Source organism: Canis aureus, chromosome 2 (assembly GCF_053574225.1).
Source record: "Canis aureus isolate CA01 chromosome 2, VMU_Caureus_v.1.0, whole genome shotgun sequence".
Lineage (NCBI taxonomy): Eukaryota > Metazoa > Chordata > Mammalia > Carnivora > Canidae > Canis > Canis aureus.
This window is the reverse complement of record NC_135612.1, coordinates 88,236,683-88,259,012: the sequence shown is the minus strand read 5'-3', so window position 1 is coordinate 88,259,012 and position 22,330 is coordinate 88,236,683. Positions and strand designations below refer to the sequence as shown.

The window sequence follows — 22,330 nt, the reverse complement described above, 5'->3', positions numbered from 1 at the left end:
ATCATCAAACAGACACTTGAGAATAACACAAGGTGCCATTAATAATTACACTAAGACAACAGGTGTCAACCTGGGCATATGGTCATGCTTAACTATTCAAATGGTTCATTAAATAACCTTTCAAGTTTCCATGCATTTTTAATCAAAGACCTGACATTTTTTTAAGGTCTGTTCTTTCTTATAATTATCTCAGAGTCTTTATTCAGTGGTTTCATAAACAAAAAGGAAAGAATCTATTTTTCTGCTCTGGCATTAAACAGTAAGTCTACGTGTATTTAAATAGCATTTGGTTAAGAAAAACTAATGGTTTTTTACACCATACTAGATATATGTCCGAAATCCCTAAAAATGAAAAACTCTTTAATAAAGAATGCTTCATCTTATCTTATGAACACACCAGCTCCATGAGAAAGGGGAGCCCATTTTTCAAGGTTTCTATACATCATAAAGAACACTGGACACTTAATACTTATGATACAATAAAAGCAAGTTATTTGGCATTTTAATCAACTAGAGAATGCTCTCCAGGGACCATACTGACGTCTTTCCAGAATTTTGAATCTTTGATTCTTAAGCTAAAAGTCATGATGGACCTACTATGTATTAATTGAGAGCATATTTGAGCACCCACTGTGTGCTAGGAATGACACCAAGGACACAGAGATAGATTCATGCGTCGTATTAGCCCTTGAGGTCTGAAGTGTCAGATGCATGATGGATCCAAACGAAAGAGAGGTGTTTTTTTTTTTTCTTTTTTAAAGCTTATTTGAGAGAGCACACACACGCACAGGCCGGAGCTGGGGAGGGGGGAGAAGGAGGAAATCTCAAGCAGACTCCCCGCTGACCATGGAGCGCGGTGCAGGGCTCAATCTCATGACCCATGAGATCACGGCCTGCGACACCAGGAGTCAGATGCTGCACCCACTGAGCCATGCAGGTGCCCGACACAGAGTTTAAATGTTGCTGAAATGCAGAATGGTTAAGGGAAAGGTTTCTGAGCTTTGTTTAAAAAAAAAAAAAAAAAAAAAAAGGCAAGTAGAAATTCAAAGAGCGGGCAAGAAGGGGGAACTGCTTTTAAACAAAGATAAAGGCCCCCCAATGGCCTGTTTCTGCTGCTGCATAACCTGCAGCGCAACCTGAGTGCTTGCGTGAGCACCTGCGGTGCGGCACGCACTTGCTCAGGCCATTCGGGCGGAGCGGGGCCCTGCTCGGGCCGCAGGCTTCAGGGACACCTGTCCGCTAGGCCGCATCTTAGCAGCCTGAGGGTTGGAAAGTGGCATCTCAAACTTTTATTTTTTTTATTTTTTTTTAGTGGAGTTCGATTGGCAAATATATAAGCATAACACCCAGTGTTCATCTCGTCCAGTGCCCCCCTCAGTGCCCGTCACCCAGTCATCCCCGTCACCTCGCCCACCTCCCCTTCCACTACCCCTTGTTTCCTTCCCAGAGTTAGGAGTCTCTCATGTTCTGTCTCCCTTTCTTATATTTCCCATTTTCTCTCCTTTCCCCTTTATTCCCTTTCACTATTATTTATATTCCCCAAATGAATGAGACCATATAATGTTTGTCCTCCGATTGACTTACTTCACTCAGATAATACCTTCCAGTTCCATCCATGTCGAAGCAAATGGTGGGTATTTGTTGTTTCTGATGGCTGAGCAATATATTCCATTGTATACACAGACCACAGCTTCTCTATCCATCATCTGTGGATGGACACCGAGGCTCCTCCCACAGTCTAGCTATTGTGGACATTGCTGCTGTGAACATCGGGGTGCAGGTGTCCTGCTATTTCACTGCATCTGTATCTTTGGGGTAAATCCCCAGCAGGGCAATTGTTGGGTCGTAGGGTGGAAATTTTAATTTGCATTTTAAATTGCAGCTGTGAATCTGGGTTGCCTCGCTGGGAGTGTCCTCGGACCACCGCAACACGCTGGCTACGAGTCTGGGCTCTAGAGTCAGGCTGTCTGCGCCCAAATCCTGGTTCCGTGGCTCACTGGCTGGTGACCTCAGGGACATGAGTAGGCTTCTCTGCCCCATGTCCTCAGACACAAAAGGCAGACCGCGATTAGAATGATCTCATTAGGGAAGTGTATGAATTAACCAGTACAACTCTTCAAGCACAAGGCAGAATGTGGCACGCTCAGCAGACATTACCTACCATTACTGGCCCATATTTCTGATAAATCATGTTTTGTTTTTGTTTTTGTTTTTTTTTGTTTTGTTTTTTTTACTAATTTGTAGGAGCTCTTAATATATGGGAACCACCACTGTCTTACCACCCAATCTCCCCAAATCCTTAGGCTGCCGGTCCAAATGCTAAGAGCCACTCCACTAGAAGATATTTGGCAAGCACATTTTAGAAATACTCTGAGGAGTGGAATCAATATTTTTGACAAGGATAGAGTTTACCACTAAGCATAGAATCTAAATAATTCTCCTGGTAAGAAATCTCTCAAGACCTTTTGTAAATTTAGGTGGCTAAGCCACTCTTTTAAAGTAGCTGTTGAAACTCCCAAACAGTCGAGAACACTGATGCACAAAAAGCCATATGATCCCAAGACTATAAAACCAAAGAAACGGCTAATATAGTCATTAACAGGCTTCCAGGGCGAACAGCAAACAATGGCACGTGTGCCATCATCACCTCCCTGTCCTGTGCCCAAGGCAGGTCATGAGTCAGTCCTAGCTCTTTCCTGATAAGCTCACACAACACTACTGCAACGCTACTCCCAACTCTCTGGGGCAGACGTTCCAGAAATCTACTTGCCACCCTGGTTCTAGGGCAGAAGTCTCTCATAGGCAACTGAGAACCCCCAAAGGTGCTTTTATCATTCACTGGTGGAGGGATCGTGACCAGGGACTGACCAGCCTCCTAGGGAGCAGTTAGGGAAGGGCGAGCAGGGAAATGTGTGAAATAGCATGAGGCAGCACCCTGGCATCGAAAGATCTGTCGTAAATATGTGGTCATACCAGCAAAGCCCTAAACGGGGGTGGGAGGGGGCAACGCCAGCAGGAAAAATAATTGTGTGACACACCGTCTGCAAGATCTCCATTAAGTCTGGAGATAAAAGGAAAAAATATGGGTCTGTGCATATAAAGTTACGAAGGGCATCTTCCCTATACTAAAGAGAAAAAAAAAATATATGTGTCCAAATGGTATGGGCACCCTATAAATTCCTCTGAGACTCAGAAATTCACACAAGCTGGCCAACTCATTGAGCTGGGGGGTTAAAAAATCTGTATTTCTGTAGCAAAGAATAGGGTTATACAAAGAGACAACAGAGTTCAGATGCTATAAAAGCCTACCAAGATCTTAAAGATGGGACCTCAAGAGATAAAATAGAAATCCAATTAACAGAAAGGGAGCACAAGGTCCCAGTGCTGGGAGTAGCCCTAGGGACTGAGGACAGGTCTCAGCCTGTAAGTGAGGGGCAATTAGCCTGAAAGTGGTGGAAAAAAGGCACACAAACTCAGGAATCACACAGGCCAGGCGCTAAGGACTGAACAGACCCAACGCCACAGCCCCGCCACCCAGAAAACTGCCCCTGCACTTGCCAGTACGGTGCAGAGGATCAATTCTAATAAAACAATTTCAGCTTCAGGAAATGTGTGTGTAATGTCTGTGCATTTTTAAATATGCCTCTGTGATCCTACTGGGTTTGGTTTGCTTCGGTGGGATGTAGAAAAATCCTAGAACTTTAGAGGTTCAAGAGTCCCTTAAAGATCATCTCCTGCAAAACCCCCATTTTACTCTCCAGGAAGGGGAGGGCCTGGAAAATTATGATTGATCTAAGGGTCACAATTCTTCTTGGTAACGAAGCTAACTCGAGGCCCCCATATCCATTCAGTCTCATTGTTATTTCCTCCTTCCTGCTGGTCTCTATCAAATCATAAAAATGCCAGTTCCCTGCTTATCCAGCACAACTGTGACATGGAGGTGTGAACCTTCCCTAAAAAAGGAAACCTGCCCAAAAGGCAACTGCTTCCCTATGCTGTTATTATTTCTTTCATCTTAACAGGACAGTTAAGCTTGAGATAGGGTCAATTATTATTCCAGGGTAAAATTTCCAACCTCGAGAACCCAGACAAGAAAAAGACTGATCATTTCATCATCAGTAATGCTACGCTGCAGGCCTCAGCGTGACCGCCCAGGCACTCCCAAACCACTCGATGATAGTAAAATGGGATGTTAAAATCCTTTCCTTCAACAGCTCCTTGGGCATAAGGCGCACCAGGTGAGGATTCTCATTACCCTGTTATCCCATCAGCCAGCTGCCTCTAAAGAAATGGCTCAAAGCGAACAGGTCCCATAACTTTCTGTCCCACAAAGACGTCACCCCACCCCCACCGCCAAAGTGAGCACTTAAATTGTCAGTTACGTCCTTTACGGACATAATGCTGAGAATTACAGGCCTAGAGGTCACAGTCCTGGGGCAGAGGCCTGCAAAACATGTAACTTGAGAGGGCCAATTTGCCTGTCCGTGCTTCAGTTGGCCCACCTGCCAGATGGGGACAATACCATGTTCATCAAGCGGTTTCAATGACCGAGATGCAGCATGAGAGGCATTTGGCAGAGTTCCTGGCACATGAGAAATATCCGAATGTTGGCTGCTGTTACGACTTTTCAATCAGGTAAAGGTTCTTATATATAAAGTCAGTTCCGAAAGCCAAAGAGCCGTATAGACAGCTTGAGGTCCTCCAGTCGTTGTATTTCCACGTAATTACCAAACCCGTTTAGGGAGAAAGTTAAACTACCGAGAGAAACAGTTTGTAACCATGGAACTCGATCATGAATCCTGTAAATCCTATCAAAACTGGAAACGGCAGGTCTATCAAACTGTGTCCATCAAAGGCTGAGCAGGGTTTCCCCATGCTCTTGAAAGAGAACAAGAGGTTGCCCAGAATCTTTGCGTTGATTTTATTATCCCACAACATCCCAACGGAAAGACATCCCTAAAAAATAACCCAACCTATACTAAAACAAACTAAAAACAGGCAGCCCAGGTGGCTCAGCGGTTTAGTGCCTGCATTCGGCCCAGGGCGTGATCCTAGAGTCCCAGGATTGAGATCCACCTCGGGCTCCCTGCATGGAGCCTGCTTCTCTCTCTCTCTGTGTCTCTCCCTCTCTCTCCCTCTCTCTCTCTGTGTCTCTCATGAATAAATAAAATTTTTAAAAAATAAAAAATAAAACTAAAAATAAAACCACTCAGGGTCAGAATAAAACATGCATTGTTTCATAGACCAGCAGAACAAACAAATATAAAGGAGCAAGAGACAACCTGCTTGAGCAATATGATGCTCACCTTCCAGAAATATCTTCCAGGCACAAGGGGAGCCTCCTATTCACTGGCTGCAGGTCCCTACACTTTGCATTCGACAGCTGCACTGTCGTGCAGCTTAACGTGCTGAGGCCACCCAGAGTGCCTCCATAACCCCCCTCACCTTTGCTCACTTAACGTGCTGAGGCCACACAGAGTGCCTCCATAACCCCCCTCACCTTTGCTCACACAGGGTCAACAGGACACCCGCAATTTAAGAGGTTTTATAATCACTCAAGTGGGGGGCGCCTGGGTGGCTAAGTGTCTGCCTTTGGCTCAGGTCATCATCCCAGGGCTCTGAGATCGAGTCTCGAGTCGGGCGTCCTGCTCAGCAGAGAGCATGCTTCTTCCTCTGCCTCTGCATCTCTCTTGAGTAAATAAATAAAATCTTAAAAAAATAATAATAATGATCACTCAAATGGGAAAAGACAGTAACACCAATGCAAGTAATAGTACCTTATTAGGTTCTAATAGTACCTTAGAACATTACAAAGCTGAAACAAGGGAAAGTCTGACAAAGGTTTTACACTCATGATCCCAATCTGTGGTTGGCAACTTCTAAGCTGAGCTAATGGACAAGTTTTTCAACTTTACCCCTGAGACAGAGCTCTTTTTTTTTCTTTTTTTTAGCAAGGAGCCCTGAAAAATCCAGTCGCAGAACAGCTCTCTCGGGTTCTTTAAACAGGCAGTAATCTCAAGTGGACAGGATGGGTCATGGGTTCGGCCTGGACACACCCCCTCCCAGGGCCCCGGGAAGCGTTAGTTGGGGCGACGGCTCTCCGGGCCACATCCCCGCAGCCAAGCACGCAGCCAAGCCAGCCATCCCCCCACCCGAGCTTCTGGGCCCGAGCCCCGAACAGCCAAGATTCAATCGTTGGGTGGTGGCCATCAGACAGAAGGACCGGGGGACGAGCCACGGAGCAGACTGCAGGCGGGGCACCCTAGGGGAGCCGGGCAGCAACGGGCTGCAAATGAAATAAAAAGTAGAAGACAACGGATTCAAGCCATTTTTCAAGAAGCTTTATCATGAAGGAAGAGTGACCCCTCCAACACGGTGCGACTCGGGGGTATTTTGGGGAGAAGAGAAAAAGGCATGGCTGTGTAAGCCCAGGAGAAACATCACAAACCAGGGAGGAAACTCAAAAACACAAGAAAAACCAGTGCTGGTGTCTCAAGAGGTAGGAGGGGATGGGATCAAGGAAAGGCTGGAGGGAGGCAGCTAGCCAACTCTAACGTGGCTAAGACACTTCTCATTCTCAAATGAAGAGGGGGAGGTGACGCCCTGACCTTGGAGCTTGGGTACTCTGCTTTGCTGAACCCCAAACTTACCCATGATAAATTCACCCCTCGTTAAGCATGATGCCAGGATTCTTCCCCCAGTCCTACTGGGGAGAAAAAAATGGTGGGGAAAATGAGACTTCTTTATACGAAGATTTACTGAGTGCTTATGTGCTAGACACTGGAAATAGAGAGATAAATATCACCATCCAGAGTTCACAATCTGGTGAGAGAGTGAGGACTATAAATAGCTCCAACCAGCAGGACGGCTGCCCTGCTGTGATCAAACAAGAGGCGGGACCCAGTCGCAAGGAATGAAGAGTGGGCCTAGCATGTGCAAGGTGGGCTGCAAGTCCCATGGTATTGTCACGACTTGAGGATTCTAGTCGAGTCTTGGCCATTAAGGGAGAGTTTATGCTTGGTCTTGCTTAAAACACAAACAAAAGGCAGGTTAAAAAAAAAAAAAAGATTAATCTAATAGAAAGCACATTTGTCTTAAACATGGTCCTGGAGATGAATACAGCACTCCTCAATTTCTCTTTGCCTCTTCCTGAGAAAAGAGCTGAGGAACATTGCACAATAAAACAAAGGATGCTTTTAAGTCTTATCTTGATGGGAAATGAATCAATTTAATTAGACTTAGATTCAAGCAGACTTGAAGAAAGAAAAGTGTAACGGTTGCATTAAAGAATCTGTATTACACTTACACCTCTAAGGCCGCTCTAAGCTTCCTTCGATTCAATTGAAGGAGGGTTTAGACCAAAGTGTCATCCCCAACACAATCTACAACCTGCTTTCTGCCCAGCCCCCACTCTGAGGCCATCACAGAAGTGCCTGTGAAATACGTGTCACTATTCCAGGTGCTACAGTTGCAAGAAGGAGCAAAACAGTTTCTGCCCTCCATGGAACAGGCATCTCAGATGAGGCCAGGTCACATATTTGGAACTATATATCCTAATTCAGAAATATCTTCACAAAGGGAATGAATATAATTCACAACCACATACTGTGCGTTACTCCCTATAGATGCAGGAGGGGGAAGCGGAGGCTAGGGGGGCTCTGATAACCCCAGGGATCCCCTAAGGCTCCCCAGCCTCAGGAGGGGGCATGCTTATGCCTCTCCTGTGGAGACATCTTGGCCTGCAAATACCATTCTCAAATAGGGAGGAAACGGGGTTTTTTCATGGAGAGCTTGCAATTTTGCCAAAAGATTTCCTTTATGCTCAGGGCACTGTCATCTAAAAAGTTCAAACAAAAATTCTAAAAAGATTCTTAGGGTCTGGATAATTTAGTTTTCTTTGTGTAGAATAAATAATTCTGCAGACCTGCCCCCCTTGGAATTACGAACTACTAAAAAAAAAAAAAAAAAATTCAAATATGCACAATTCAAACATTATGTAATTTCAACTTAAGGCAAAATAAGGAGGGGGTGCAAAAGATGTATTTTTTTTTATTTTATTTAAACTAAGAACCAGGAATGTCCACCATCTGAATTGATAAACAGCTAAAAGCAACTAGAAAGGCCTGCTATATGAGCTGATTCATGCTCACCACCTAGAATAGAGAAAATCTATCCTGGTCTGCCCAACACACCTGTCACTTATCAAGGTAGGAATATGACAAGTTTGCCCACACTCTGGCATCCTTCGTCAGAGCCACAGCATCAAGAAAATAATTTTTAAAATGTTACCAATTAGTGGTCTCTAAAAATCTCAATATCAAGTGGGGAGAAAAAAGTACTAGAAAGCAATAATGTACAGAAAAGGTGGTCAAAAAAAAAAAAAAAAGAAAAGGTGGTCAAATACAAACCACCCTTTTGTAAACATGCCAAATTATATTAAACTTCACTAAAAATCACAACGCAAATTAAAATAAGCTCTTTCTATTTTTTTTAACTAGTAAAGACCACCCCCCTTCAAAAAAAAAAAAAATTCCCAGAGCACATGTATACTTGGAAAATTGGGCCCTCTCATACTTTCCTCCATCCTTTTAGATCAATAATGCATATGATCAAGAAATAATTATTAAAAAAAAATATTTATTTTATTTATTCACTTTAAAAGAAGAGAATGCAGGGGAAGAGGAGACAGAGAATCCCAAGCAGACTCATTGCTGAGCACAGAGTCCGTCCCAGGGCTCGATCCCCTGGCACCAGGAGATCATGACCTGAGCCAAAATCAAGAGTCAGACACTCAACTGACTGACTGCCAGGAAATCTCTAATTTAAATCCAAAATAATGGAGGCACCTGAGTGGCTCAGCGGTGGAGCGTCTGCCTTTGGCTCAGGGTATGAGATCCCAGAGTCCTGGGATCGAGTCCCACATCGGGCTCCCCACAGGGAGCCTGCTTCTCCCTCTGTCTGTGCCTCTCTGTGTCTCTCATGAATAAATAAAATCTTCAAAAAATAAAAATAAATCCACAACAATGGATTTAAGGTACACTAAGCGATCTGCCGCCTGCTCCACCGCAGTACCAGGCCCTCAAATACTAGTTTGGACAAATGCTTGCTGCGGTTAAGCCCTTTCAGTTCACTCAGTGCCACAATATAACGCTAAAACCTTACTGTCCTTAACCCCAAGACCGGATATTAAATTCACCTTTCAGCACATCACTCTCCCTGCCACCTTATAAATGTTCATCTTTCTTGTCTCCTATAAATACGGCCCCCTAAAGCTCTCAGCTATCTGTCCCAAAAACATCTCTTGATTTTCATCCATCTTTGCTCCACTTAAAACAGTCCCTCCCTCCCATGTGAGGCAGCTGCCCTCAATTTGTTTCTCTGTTCATTCTTCTACTTTTGCTACAGTGGAGAACAGCTGGTCAAGGTGGTTAACCCTCAGGTCGCTAGGCTACTAGACAACAGGTTCTCAACTCAAGTGACATCTGAATCACCTGCAGAGCTCTGAAAAACACCAGTGTCCAGGCCTCATTCTGAAACAATTAAATCAGAGCATAGGTCTTTGGCCCAGGCATCTGAACTTTTCATGCTCCCTGGTGATTCCACGCAAGGTTGAAAACCTCAACAACAAATTCACCATCCAGGTTATACAGGAAGGTGGAGACAGCTGCTCCCATCGGCCCCCAGGGATGGGATGCAGGGCCTGGGGCATCATTCACACAAACATGACCATTGCCTTTACAGGTCACGGCATGGAAGTTCTCGGAAAGAACTGCCATAAATAATGGAAGTGATTATGTACTATAAGAGATCTGGGACGCACTAGGTTGGGTAAAGGTTTTGTACCTGGCAAGTGGACGTGAAGGGAAAGCAGTGATGGTCACTAAACAAAAAAGTCTACCAGCTCCTTTAGCAAGGTTTTCCTAAGCCAGTCTTACAAATTTCCCTTTAGAAATACCTGTAAGAATTTCTACAGATCCACCAGTTACCCCTGTGCTATCTCTAGCTCTCTTAGCAGAGTGTAGCAACAGAGTGAGATGCCAGTTGAATCATAACAAAAAGAGCCAGATGGTCATGTCTAACCTGGGAAAAGTAGGATAGCTACTGTCAGATTAAGGGCAAGACATGGAGTTCCAGAAAGGAATGCAAGCATACAAGACTGGGATAAAACTGATCTAATGGCTAAAGAAAAAGTCATGCCCAGAAATAAAAAGTCACATAAGCCCACCTAAGTCTATAACAAGCATAGCAGACAATGAATAACTCTGTTGAATGAGTGCAAAACCAAGCAATTTTTAAAGTAATAGGAATTACCAAAAATTCCACCAGAGCTCCTCAACCCCCTACAGAACCAATGGGTCAATGGCGAAATCAAAGAGGAAATCAAAAAACTACTGGGGACAAATGAAAATGGAAACATAATGGTCTAAAAACTTTGGGACATAGTGACAGTGGTTCTAATAGAGAAGTTTATAAGACACAGGCCCACTTCAAGAAAAAAGAAAAATCTCAGATAAATCCAAACCCACACCTGAAGGAACTAGAGAAAACAAAAACAACCAAAAAAAAAAAAAAAAAAAAAAGCCCAAAGTTAGAAAGTTAGAAGAAAGGAAATAATGAAGGTAAAAGTAGAAATAAATGAAAGAATTTGAAAAAGGCAGTAGAAAAGATCAATGAAACCTACAGCCTAGTTCTCTGAGAAGATAAAATTGATAAACCTTTAGTAAGACTCATGAAGAAAAAAGAGGACTCAAATAAAATCAGAGAGAACTAACATCACAGAAATAAAAAGGACCGTAAGAAACTAAGACAAAAAAATCATATGCCAACAAATCGGACAACCTAGGAGAAATGGATAAACTCCTAGAAACATACAACCTTCCTTCCAAGACTGAATCAGGAAGAAACAGAAAACCTAAAGAGTACTAGTAACAGTAGTCAATATGTAATCAAAAAACTCCCAACAAATAAAAGTCCAGGACCAGACAGTTAAACAGATATAGTCCACTGAAAATTTAAAAGTTAATACCTATCCTTCACAAACTATTCCTAAAATTGGAAGAGGAAGAAAAAAAAAAAAAAGAAGAGGAAGGAAGGCTTCCAAATTCATTCCACAAGTCCAGCATTATCCTGGTACCAAAACCAAATAAAGACATCACAAAAGAGAAAAAAAAAGGGGGGGGGGAGAAGGAAGAGGAGGAAGAGAAAAAGAAAAGTACAGGCCAAATCCTAGATGAACACATGTACAAAAATCCTCAAATTCAAAATTAGCAGACTGGATTGAACAATTCATTAAAAGGTACATTTACTGCAATCAAGTGGGATAAATTCTAGGAATGTAAGGATGGTTCAACATCCACAAGCTCAATCAACATGATATACCACATGAACAACATGATACACCACTTTTTTTTTTTTTTTTTTTTTGGTTTGTTTTTGTTTTCTCTAGTTCCTTCAGGTGTGGGTTTGGATTTATCTGAGATTTTTCTTGTTTCTTGTTTCTTGAGGTTTCTTGAGGGCCTCTGTCTTGTAAACTTCTCTGTTAGAACCACTTTCACTGTGTCCCAAAGTTTTTAGAACCACTTTCACAGTGTCCCAAAGCTTTTTCTTTTTTTTTTTTTATACTAAAAGAATAAAGATTTCTATTAGGCATTGTAAGTTGCATTCAATAGCCTCCAGAACAGCATGCCACGACCCACCTACAATCAGTCAGACCCAACAGCAGTTCATTCTTGCACAATCCATGAGTTAGGGCAGAACTCCCTTCAACTTACAGTAATCCTACTCAGGTCTCACGGGCAGGGACTGGGGAATTACATCTCCTTTCTGATCTCTAATGTATGATGAAGAGCATCAGGAGAATTACATGAAAACGAATAAGAAGTGATTCTGATTTCAAAGTACATTGTTTGGAAACAGCAACAAAAACATCAAAATGATAAAAGTGTACCTGCTTCTACGAAATTCTTGATGGGAAAGTTCTCAAGAACTCTCATATTATCATCCCATACATGCAGAAAAAGCATTTGCAAAGTACAATAACCATTCATGATGAAAACTATTAAGAAAGTGGGTTTAGAGGGAACACACCTCAGTACAATGGAGGCCATATATGACAAACCCACAGCCAACATCATACTCAATGATGAACTGAAAGCTTTTCCTCTAAAATCAGGAACACGGTGCGCCTGGTGGTTCAGCCAGTTAGGCGTCCAACTCTTGGTTTCAGCTTGGGTCATGATCTCAGGGTCGTGAGATGGAGTCCCACATCAGGCTCTGTGCTCAAGAGGAAGTCTGCTTGAGCTGCTCTCTTTCTCCTTCTTCCTCTGCCCCTCCCCCACTTGTGCACACATGCACACATGCACACTAAAATAAATTTTTTGAAAAACTACATACTACACTTACCAAGATGCATAGTGATTTACAGAATTGTTGAATCACTATATTGTACACCTGAAACTAATATAATACTGTACATTAATTATATTGGAATTAAATTTTTAAAAAACTATACTACAAAACTTTGGCAATCAGAACAGTATAATACTGACATAAAAATACACATAAATCAATGAAACAGAATAGAAAGCCCAGAAATAAACCCATTCTTATAAGATCAATTAATCCACAAAAAAAGGTGGCAGAAATATACAATGGGGAAAAGACAGTCTTTTCAAAAAAACGGTATTAGGAAAACTGGGTGGAGAGCTACATGCAAAAGAATGAAACTGAACTGCTTTCTTACACCACACACAAAGATAAATTCAAAATGGAAGAAAAATCTAAATATAAGACCTGAAACCATAAAACTCCTAAGACAAAGCATGGACAGTAATGTCTTGGACAATGGTCTTAGTAACATTTTTCTGGATATGTCTCCTCAGACAAGGGAAATAAAGGCAAAAATAAACTACTGGGACTAAATCAAACTAAAAAGTGTTTTGTACAGCAAAGGAAACCATCTACAAAGTGAAAAAGCACCCTACTGAATGGGAGAAACATTTGCAAATTGTATATCCAATAATGGGTTAATATCCAAAATATATAAAGAACTCATAAAACACTCAAAAAAAAACTAATAATCCAATTAAAAGTGAGCAGAGCATCTGGGTAGGCATTTTTCCAAAGAAAACATACGGGGGGTGGGTGTGTGTGTGTGTGCCAGGTGGCTCAGCGGTTTAGCGCCGCCTTCAGCCCAGGGCGTGATTCTGGGGACCCAGGATCAAGTCCCATGTCGGGCTCCCTACATGGAGCCTGCTCCTCCCTCTGCCTGTGTCTCTGCCTCTCTCTGTTTCTCTCATGAATAAATAAGTAAAATCTATAAAAAAAAAAAAAGAAAGAAAGAAAGAAAGAAAGAAAGAAAGAAAGAAAGAAAGAAAGAAAAACATACAGAGAGCCAACACATGAAAAGATGCTCAACATGACTAATCATCAAGGAATGCAATCAGCAACACAATATGATGTCACCTACACCTGTTAGAATGGCTAGTTATCAAAAGACAAGATATAATAAGTGTCGGCAAGGATGCTGAGAAAAGAGAACCCTTGTGCACAGCTGGTAGGAATGTAAAATGGTGCAGGCACTATGGAAACAGTCAGGAGGCAGCTCAAAATGTTAAAAATAGAAATACTATATGATCCAGTAACTCCATTGCTGGGTATTTACCAAAAGAAAACAAAAACACAAAATCAAAAAGATATATGCACCCCTATGCTTACTGTAGCATTATTTACAATAGTCACAACACGGAAGCAACTTTTAAATTTTTAAAAATTTTAAATAATTTTAAAATTTTAAAATTTGTCCATCAACAAACGGATAAAGATGTGGTATATATACACAAAAAAGTATTACTCAACCATAAGAAAGAATAAAATTTTGCCATTTACAGCAACATGGATGGACCTAGAGTATCATGCTGAGTGAAGTCAAAGAAAGACAAATACAATATGATTTCATCCTACATGGAATTTAAAAGAAATAAATGAACAAAAAAACAGAAACAGACTCAAATACAGAGAACAAAGTGGGGGTTGCCAGAGGAGGGATGGGCAAAATAGGTGTAAGGGATTAAAAGGCACAAACTTCCAGTTATAAAATATTACATGGAATGAAAAGTACAGCATAGGGAATATAGTCAACAATATCGTAATGAATTTGGTGACCGATTATCACTATACTTAGTGCGCTGAGCACTGCACAGTGTATCAAACTGTCTAATCACTATGTTGGGTACCTGAAACTAATATTGCATGTAAACTATACATTATTTTTTTAAAAAATACACTACTTCAGTAAGTATCAAATACTTTAGGAAAAATACTTTTCCATTTTATATCTCTTCAAAACAAGATCATCTTGAAAGACTGTATGTTTTTCCTTTTCTTTCCTGGTTTTAACCTCAACGAGTGTTTTTTTTTAACTTTCTCTTTTATTAAGGATTTATAAGCTTACAGTTCATCGGGGAACACAGTTTCTTCCTATATATAATTTATATAGTTTCCTTTATATTTTTAAACCAATGAAATGAATAATGAAACCCAAATATTAACTGCCATAAGAGAATGCGATAAATTTATTAAAGCTGGATACTAGAAACATTAAAAGAAAAAGAAATGCCACTAGAGAACAGTAAATACCTGCAGTAGATTCTGGTCTTTGGTCAGACCCTGCTGTATGTGGGAAAACACAGATTTAAGCCTGGGCTTAACAGCTTACAAAAAGGAAAAAAAAGGAAAAAGAGGACCAGAGTGTTGGGGGTGGGAGAGAGGAGGAAATTGTTCTGAATAATCTTAGACCAATCCCTTAAACTTTCATTTTGTTCCCTTTAGACCCTGTCCAGGAGGGATCTGAGGGCAGGACATGCTTCCCTGGGTGACGAGCCCATGGGCTCGACATGGTAGTAAAGGCTGCCAAGACACACACGCGCCTTCCGGGAGATGCCCCCCACATCTCTGTCCCCCCCACGCTGACATTCCCTTACCAGCATGAAAAATTTCCGAAAAGTTTAGTCGTGAAGAAAAAAGAAAAAAAGAAAACCACAGCTTGGGAAACGATGCTTACTTTCTTTAAAACTCTCTCCTCAGACTAAAATTGTCTGCATTTGAACATAAATGTAAGCCAAACCACACATAAAGCATTAAAATTACATTAAATTTTAAAATAAATTTAGTCAGCAACAATTAAAACCTCATTGACCAAGTATGCATCTATCGCTTCCCTATCTTTGTAAAACCTGACTTAATAAGCTACTAAAATTTAACGGACTCTGTATCCTAATTTTTGTGTGTTTATGGAAAAAAAAAATGTTGACACAACAACAAACGAGTTGTGTTCTCTGGACTTAAGATTCCTGCACAGGAATACAGCCAATATAGAAAACAATGGCTTTCACACATGCAGCTAAATAGAAAAAAAAAAAAAAAAAAAAAATCACTGATTACACTAAAACTTTGCACTGTCATTTTCTAACTTATTTTAAAGAGCTTTTACTTCTGGTTGTATTTTTTTTGGGGGGGGAGGGGGAGGGTGGCATGGGGGTTGCCTGTTTTTTAAAACCATCTTTACAGGCTCCTGGGAAAAGCAGCTGAACTGGAGCAAGGATCTCCAAAGGCTCCTGTGTTCTTTTGTTCCTGGCATTTTAATTTCTGGTTTATTGCCAAACCCACCAACTCCACTCATACACTCCTGATGCTGGAGCACTCCAAGCAGGCAAGAAGCAACAAGATTCAGAGGCTGGGTCACGTAAAACCTTCTCATCATATTGGAAAAAACTTAAGATTTGCATTCATGGACCAAATGCCTAAGTCTGCCCCAAATCCTGCAATCTTTGAGCAACCTGCCTCCACACTGGTGTGTGTGTAGTCACCACACACATAAGATCACTTACATCAAACTAACTGTAAAGGGCACCTGGTGGCTTAGTAGGTTCAGCGGCCAACTCTTGATTTTGGCTCAGGTCAGGATCTTGGGGTCCTGGATGGAGCCCAGGGTCGAGCTCCGCCCTCAGCAACAGTTGCTTGAGACTCTCTCGCTCCTTCTCTCTTTGCCCCTCTCCCCCGACTTAGTGAGCTCTCTCTCTAAATAAACCTTTTTTTTTTTTTTTTAGTGTAACTGTAAACAGATACAATAAACCCTTCTTGCATTGGGGACCCTACAGCCATGAAATGCTGACCTAAATAAAGAATTGTCCTCATTTGCCATAATAGAGTAAAAATCTGCATTCACATCCCTCCCCCATCCCTCCACTTGTCCTCTTGTCCCACCATCCGGTAGGTATCAACTTTGTGGGTATGATTCTTGTCAATCACGTAGAGCAGCTACGTTCCCAGCCATACTCCAGGCACTGGACTACGCCAGGTTTCGCGGTCCTTCAAGGGTATCAGCACACGCTTTAGAGGAGAGCAGTACCAAGTGTCACACAAAGTGACCTGGGAGCACAGACAGTAGACACCACCCGGGTTCAGAGAAGGGATGGATCAGAAGTCAGACGGCGAGAGAAAAGCTCGAAGCAGTTGAGCTGGATTGTGAAGAACCCAGAATTTACCAGGATAGGGACTCCAGGCAAGAGTAAGGGACCCACCCAGATGTACAGGGCACCCGGCCCAAACCTGCTGGGGGGATGGCGCGAGGGAACCCGGCCCAGACTCTACTGGGGTGATGGTGCGAGTATGTTGCATTAGGCAGAGACTTTGTCCATAGGACCGATCCTCAGATGAAAAAAATCTGGTCTTATTTTTATCCCTGAACACTCTTAGCACTGAGCATAGTGCCTACAGTATGCACAGCACCCCAAGGTATGCACAGCACCCCAGGGTATGCAGTGCCTCACAGAATGCACAGCGCCCCAGCTGCACAGCACCTACAGTGTGTGCAGTGCCCCACCATAAGCACAGTGCCTACAGTATGCTCAGTGCCCCAGTGTGCAGTGCCCCACAGTATGCACAGCGCCCCACCGTATGCACAGCGCCTCTACAATATGCGCAGCACCCCTACAATATGCACAGCACCCCTACAGTATGCACAGCACCCCACAGTATTCACAGCGCTCCTACAGTATGTACAGCGCCTCTACAATATGTACAGCACCCCAGTGTGCACAGCACTCCTACAATATGCACAGTGCCCCTACAGTATGCACAGTGGCCCACAGTATGCATAGTGCTCCTACAGTATGCACAGTGCCCCACAGTATGCACAGAGCCCCTACACTATGCAGTGCCCCACAGTATGCACAGCGTCCCTACACTATGCACAGTGCCTATAGTATGCACAGCACCCCTACACTATGCACAGTGCCCCTACAGTATGCATAGCGCCCCACAGTATGCACAGCGCTCCTACAGTATACACAGTGCCCCACAGTATTCAGAGCCCCTACACTATGCACAATGCCCCACAGTATGCACAGTGCCTACAGTATGCATAGTGCTCCACAGTGTGCACAGTGCTCCAGTGTGCACAGCGCCTAGTGTGCACAGCGCCCCTACAGTATGCACAGCGCCCCACAGTATGCACAGCAGTCCTACAGTATACACAGAGCCCCTACACTATGCACAGCGCCCCACAGTGTGCACAGCGCCCCACAGTATGCACAGTGCCCCACAGTGCCTGCACAACCTGCACCTGCGCTTGCTCCCCCCACCGCCCCCTATTCCCTGTTCCCCCCATCTCCGGCCTCCGCATCTCCCAAGCGGGGCGCCCACTCCTCCCCGGGCGCTGCACACGCCGTGGCTCCGAGGACCCGTCCTCCCGCGTGTCCCCGCGGCGCCAGCTCCCGAGCTGACCCCCACCACACCTGGTCATGAAAGCCGGGTCGGGGTCCCCGGCTCAGGGCACCGGGCCGCACCGCTACCGCAGCCCCAGATGCTTGCGCTCGGCCCGGCCTTCCTGTCCCTCGGGTGTGCTCACGGCCGAACCTCTCCAGGAAACACGCAGCTCCCACCGACCTCAACTCTGCAGGCTTCCTAAAGCATTTAAACAGGCGGCAGCACAGGATTTAGGGCTTAATTACAGACATTCTGCAGTTGTTCCCTAAATGCTGCCTTTGTGCAAAACCTTCCTTCCAACTAGGTTTAGGTTTCTAAACAATCCGAGCATTCCCTTTTGTCTACCTGACACTGAGCCGGGTGCATGCACTGGCTGAGGACCCATGATCAGGTCTCCGGTGGGAAAAAAAAAAAGGAATATCGCTTTTTAAAAAGTAAAAAACCAAAACCCACACTTTACTTTGTGTGGAACAGTCTGAGAAAAACCTGGACTTTGCCCCTAAAGTATTGGACATATCAAAAATTTCTTTAAAAAAAAATCCTTTACCTAGAATCACTATGCAGCATCATGGGGGGTGGGAGGAACCCTCACACACTTCTGAAAAGCAAGGCTAAGTTTGTAAAACTTTGTATCACTGAAGTCCTCACAATTTTTAACACTTAAAATATCGAGCTGTACTTCAAAACACAAGACTAATTTATATTTCGAACAAAAACACTGAAAAGTTAAATTTTCATTCAATCTGGGTATAAAAAAAGGGGGGGGGCAGGAATTAAAGAATTTAATTCTTTAATACCAAAGACTACATGATATAGGAAACCAGTGTGGTCAAGCTGAGGATTTCTCCCGGACCTCTCCACAAACACAGCTAAATAAGAAAGTAAGTGTTTGTTCCCTACAGTAGCTGAAGGGTCCGAGCTCTTGGCTATGCTGACGTCCAGTTCATCCACTAGGTAAAAATGACCTTATTTTCCATTATTTTAAAAAAAAAAAAAAAAAAAGGGAAAAAGAAAAATTCTGTCCCGTTCACTTTATTTGCAGCAGCCACATCACAGCTCAGCTGAACACGGCCACACCCAAGGGATTAAAATTAAAACCAGAGAGACTTCCTGTCCTTGACCTGGCCCTTACAGGCTCCTCTCTGACCACTCCAGGCAGTGGACACTTGCCCTTGACATCTTAGCAATGTCAACTGCACAGCCCAGCACAGCCAGCACCACTGCCCTCTGGAAGCCTGTGGGCACACCTGGGGGTAGGAGGGATGGGGAGGCGGGTCTCCCCCCCCCACCCCGCCATCCCCTAAATCGTACACAAATCCTCCTCAAATTGGCTCAGGATCCTCAGATCCTGGATCCTGACAACTATGTCCCAAGGGGCCCTGGCTTGCCCACCTCAGTTTCTTTTGCTACATGTCCACCCCAATATTAGAGCATTTACCATATTGTTCTGAATTCATGAATATTTCTCTCCCAATACTTGTAATTCCTGAAGAAAGACCAAGTTTTTATTTATATTCTACAGTGAGTTGAAGAGTATGCCCCCAAGAGAGGCCCAAAGTTCTCACCCCTGGTGCCTCTGAAAGTGACCTCACTTGGAAATAGGGTCTCTGCAGATGTAATTAAGTTAAACGTCCTTAGATGAGATCATCCTGGGCTTAGGGTTGACCCTAAAGTCAGTGACCGGTGTCCTTGTTAGAGGAAGGACAATATTTGAAACACAGACTCACGGGGAAGAAGCCACCTTAAGACAGAGGCAGAGCCTGGCACTGGGATGCCACAGTCCAAGTCACGTCAGAAGCTGAAAGACCCTTTGGAGAAAGCGCGGCTCTGATGACCCCGTGACTTCCAGGGCTGCCTCCAGGGCTGTGAGAAAAGAAATTTCTTGTTTTATGCCACCAAATGTATGGTAATTTGCCACACTCCCAGGAAACTAAGACCTGCCTGCTACCTAGGAAACGCTACACACACACACACACACACACACACACACACACACGGAACTAAGAAAGAGGAAGGCCAGGGGGAGAGATGAGAAAGCATCTGAACTGCACACAGGACAGCAGGGCCATGGACCTGCCGCTCAATCTCTTTGGGAACTTGGGTCACTTAAGCGGGCACGACTCTGATTTATTCCCTAGTGAAATGAGGGGGCTGGTCCAGAAGACCCTGTACCAGGTCTGAATTATCCTGACCCAACTGAATCCAGAACATCAGCTGATCCTTAAATCGCCGATAGGTCCTTCCCATTCCTTAAATTCTATTAATTTCATTTTCCTCTAGAGAGGTTTTAGGTGGCAAGAAATATTGGATTAACGTGACTTTCCAAAGGCACCTATATTTTAATCAGTTCGTGAAAAGTTCACTGACAAATAGTCTGATAATACGCTCAAGAGGGATTTTCTATGCCACCACCTAAAAATCTGCAAAGCAAAACCAATTCACAGATAGCTGATTGAATACAGCTGAAACTGTTGACATTCGGGGGGGAAAAAAAAAAAAAACTCGACCTAAACTTGAATCAGCTGGAGCGCCGCTGAACCCAAATGCATGATGACTAATTTCCGCAAAGTTATAAAGGGATCCCTCCAACACAGGGCTCTTCTCTTTTTGACTCGAGACTGTAATTAAAGGTCCCATACCCCAAATTTCCACTTCAAAGAATCCGGCTACGAAATAAATAAATACAGCTGCTGCCACTACCAAATGGTCAAGCGTCAGTAGAGGAGTCAAACAAAAACTATCTGACCCCTTTTCATTTCTCCAAAGACAGAAACACAGTTTTCCTGTGTTCAGAACCTTCCTTAATTCAAAAAAAAAAAAAAAAAAAAAAAGGAAAGAGGAGAACGAGGGTGTAATGAGATTTATCCTCCCCTTCCCATACATCCTGCTTAACTGGGGTCACATTAAAAACCACGTTTTAAGCTTCTCCGAGGTCACCCTGCTCCCCTTGCCTTCATGTTTTTACAGCCTTGATTCTTCTTTAGGAAACTTTCCAGCCAGAAGAAGGCAGAGGGGCCGAGGGCTCCTATCTCAGTTCGACTCAAGACGCATCGGAAACAAACTTCACCAAACCGATTCATCGTCCGAAGAGGACCCCAAGCGCCCGGCTGGCGACACGGGACCGTGAATCCGGGCACGAATGGGAGTTACGAGCCCAAAAACGTCTCCTTCTGGTGGGAAACTCAACCACGCGGCCCCGCGAGCTGCAAGGCTTATCCACAAGCCCCGTTTTCAATCCCAAAGTTCTCGGGCTTTCAAACAGGAGCGCACAAACGCACGAAACCCGGGCGGGAGGGTGCCCGGCTCACCTGTCTTTCTCGCCCTTAGCAGCAACCCCAGGTTAAAAGGTGCTTTCGCGGGGAGCGAAAGGCCGGGAGAGCCCAGGGGCGCGGCAGCTGCGGGCGGTCCAAGCGCCCCGCCACCCGTCGTGCGCACTGCAGGTGGGGGCCCGCGGGTGGGGAGCCGCAGGTGGGGGGACCGCAGATGGGGGCCCGCAGGTGAGGGCTCGCAGGTGGGGGGCTCGCAGGTGGAGGCCCGCAGGTGGAGGCCCGCAGGTGGGGGGACCGCAGGTGGGGGCCCGCAGGTGGGGGGACCGCAGGTGGGGGGACCGCAGATGGGGGCCCGCAGGTGAGGGTCCGCAGGTGGGGGGCTCGCAGGTGGAGGCCCGCAGGTGGGGGGCCCGCAGGTGGGGGGCCCTCAGGTGGGGAGGCCCGCAGGCGGGGAGGCCCGCAGGTGGGGGGCCCAGGTGGGGCGCCCGCAGGTGGGGCTCCCGCAGGTGGGGGGCTCGCAGGTGGGGGCCCGCAGGTGGGGGCCCGGCGGGGCGGGGCGGGTCCGGCGTCCCTGGCATCCTCACGTGGCCCCGGGGCGGCCGGCCCGCGCGGTCGCCGAGCCCCGCGGCGGAGCCAGCGCACAAAGCGCGGCCCGGGGACCCCGCTCCGAGGGGGCGCCCGGGAGGGCCCGGCGCGAGCGCTACTCACAGGGTGACCGTGCGGTTGGGCAGCGTGTCGGGGGGCAGGACCTGCGCCAGCTCCAGGCTGCTGCACACCACCTTGCCCTCGGCGGCGCCCGCCCTGCCCGCCCCCCGCGGCCGCCCGTCGTGCTTGCAGCCCGGGGGCAGCGCCGCGGCCCCGCCGCCTCCTCCCGGCAGCGCCAGCAGCGCCAGCAGCGCGAGCGGCAGCGGCAGCGGGCGGCCCCGCCGGCGCCCGGGCGGCTCCATGCTGCGGGCCGGGGCCTAGCGGGCCGGGCGGGCGCTCGGGCGGGCGGGGGCGGGGGCGCGGCGCGGGGCCGGCGGCGCCCGGGGCCTCGGGGCGGCCGCAGGACGGGCCCTCCTCGGCGCCAGCATGCTCCTTTGTCCGCCGCGGCCGCGCTCGGCCTGGGGGAGCCGCGGGGTCACGGCCGCTCTCGGGCCCCGCGGGAGCGCCGCCTCCTCGTCCTCCGCCGGCGCCGCCTCCCCCGGCCGCTGCCCGCGGCGGCGCCTCCCGCCTCCCGCCCCCGCCACGCCCCCGCCACGCCCCTCGCCCTCGTAGCCACGCCCCTCGGCGCCGCCCGCCCCTCCTCCCCGCCG

The 22,330-nt window shown here is 45.8% G+C and overlaps 1 protein-coding gene across 1 annotated transcript in view; it reads right to left on the bottom strand.

Annotated features, from left to right (window-relative positions):
• Window positions 1-22,014, bottom strand: part of ADGRA3 (adhesion G protein-coupled receptor A3) — a 120,988-nt gene extending 98,974 nt beyond the window's left edge. Inside the window, exon 1 of the mRNA XM_077881032.1 lies at window positions 21,744-22,014. Within this exon, the coding sequence (XP_077737158.1) occupies window positions 21,744-21,982 (239 nt within the window). The 5' untranslated portion in view covers window positions 21,983-22,014. The remainder of the gene's footprint in view (window positions 1-21,743) is intronic.
• Window positions 22,015-22,330: the final 316 nt, after the last annotated feature.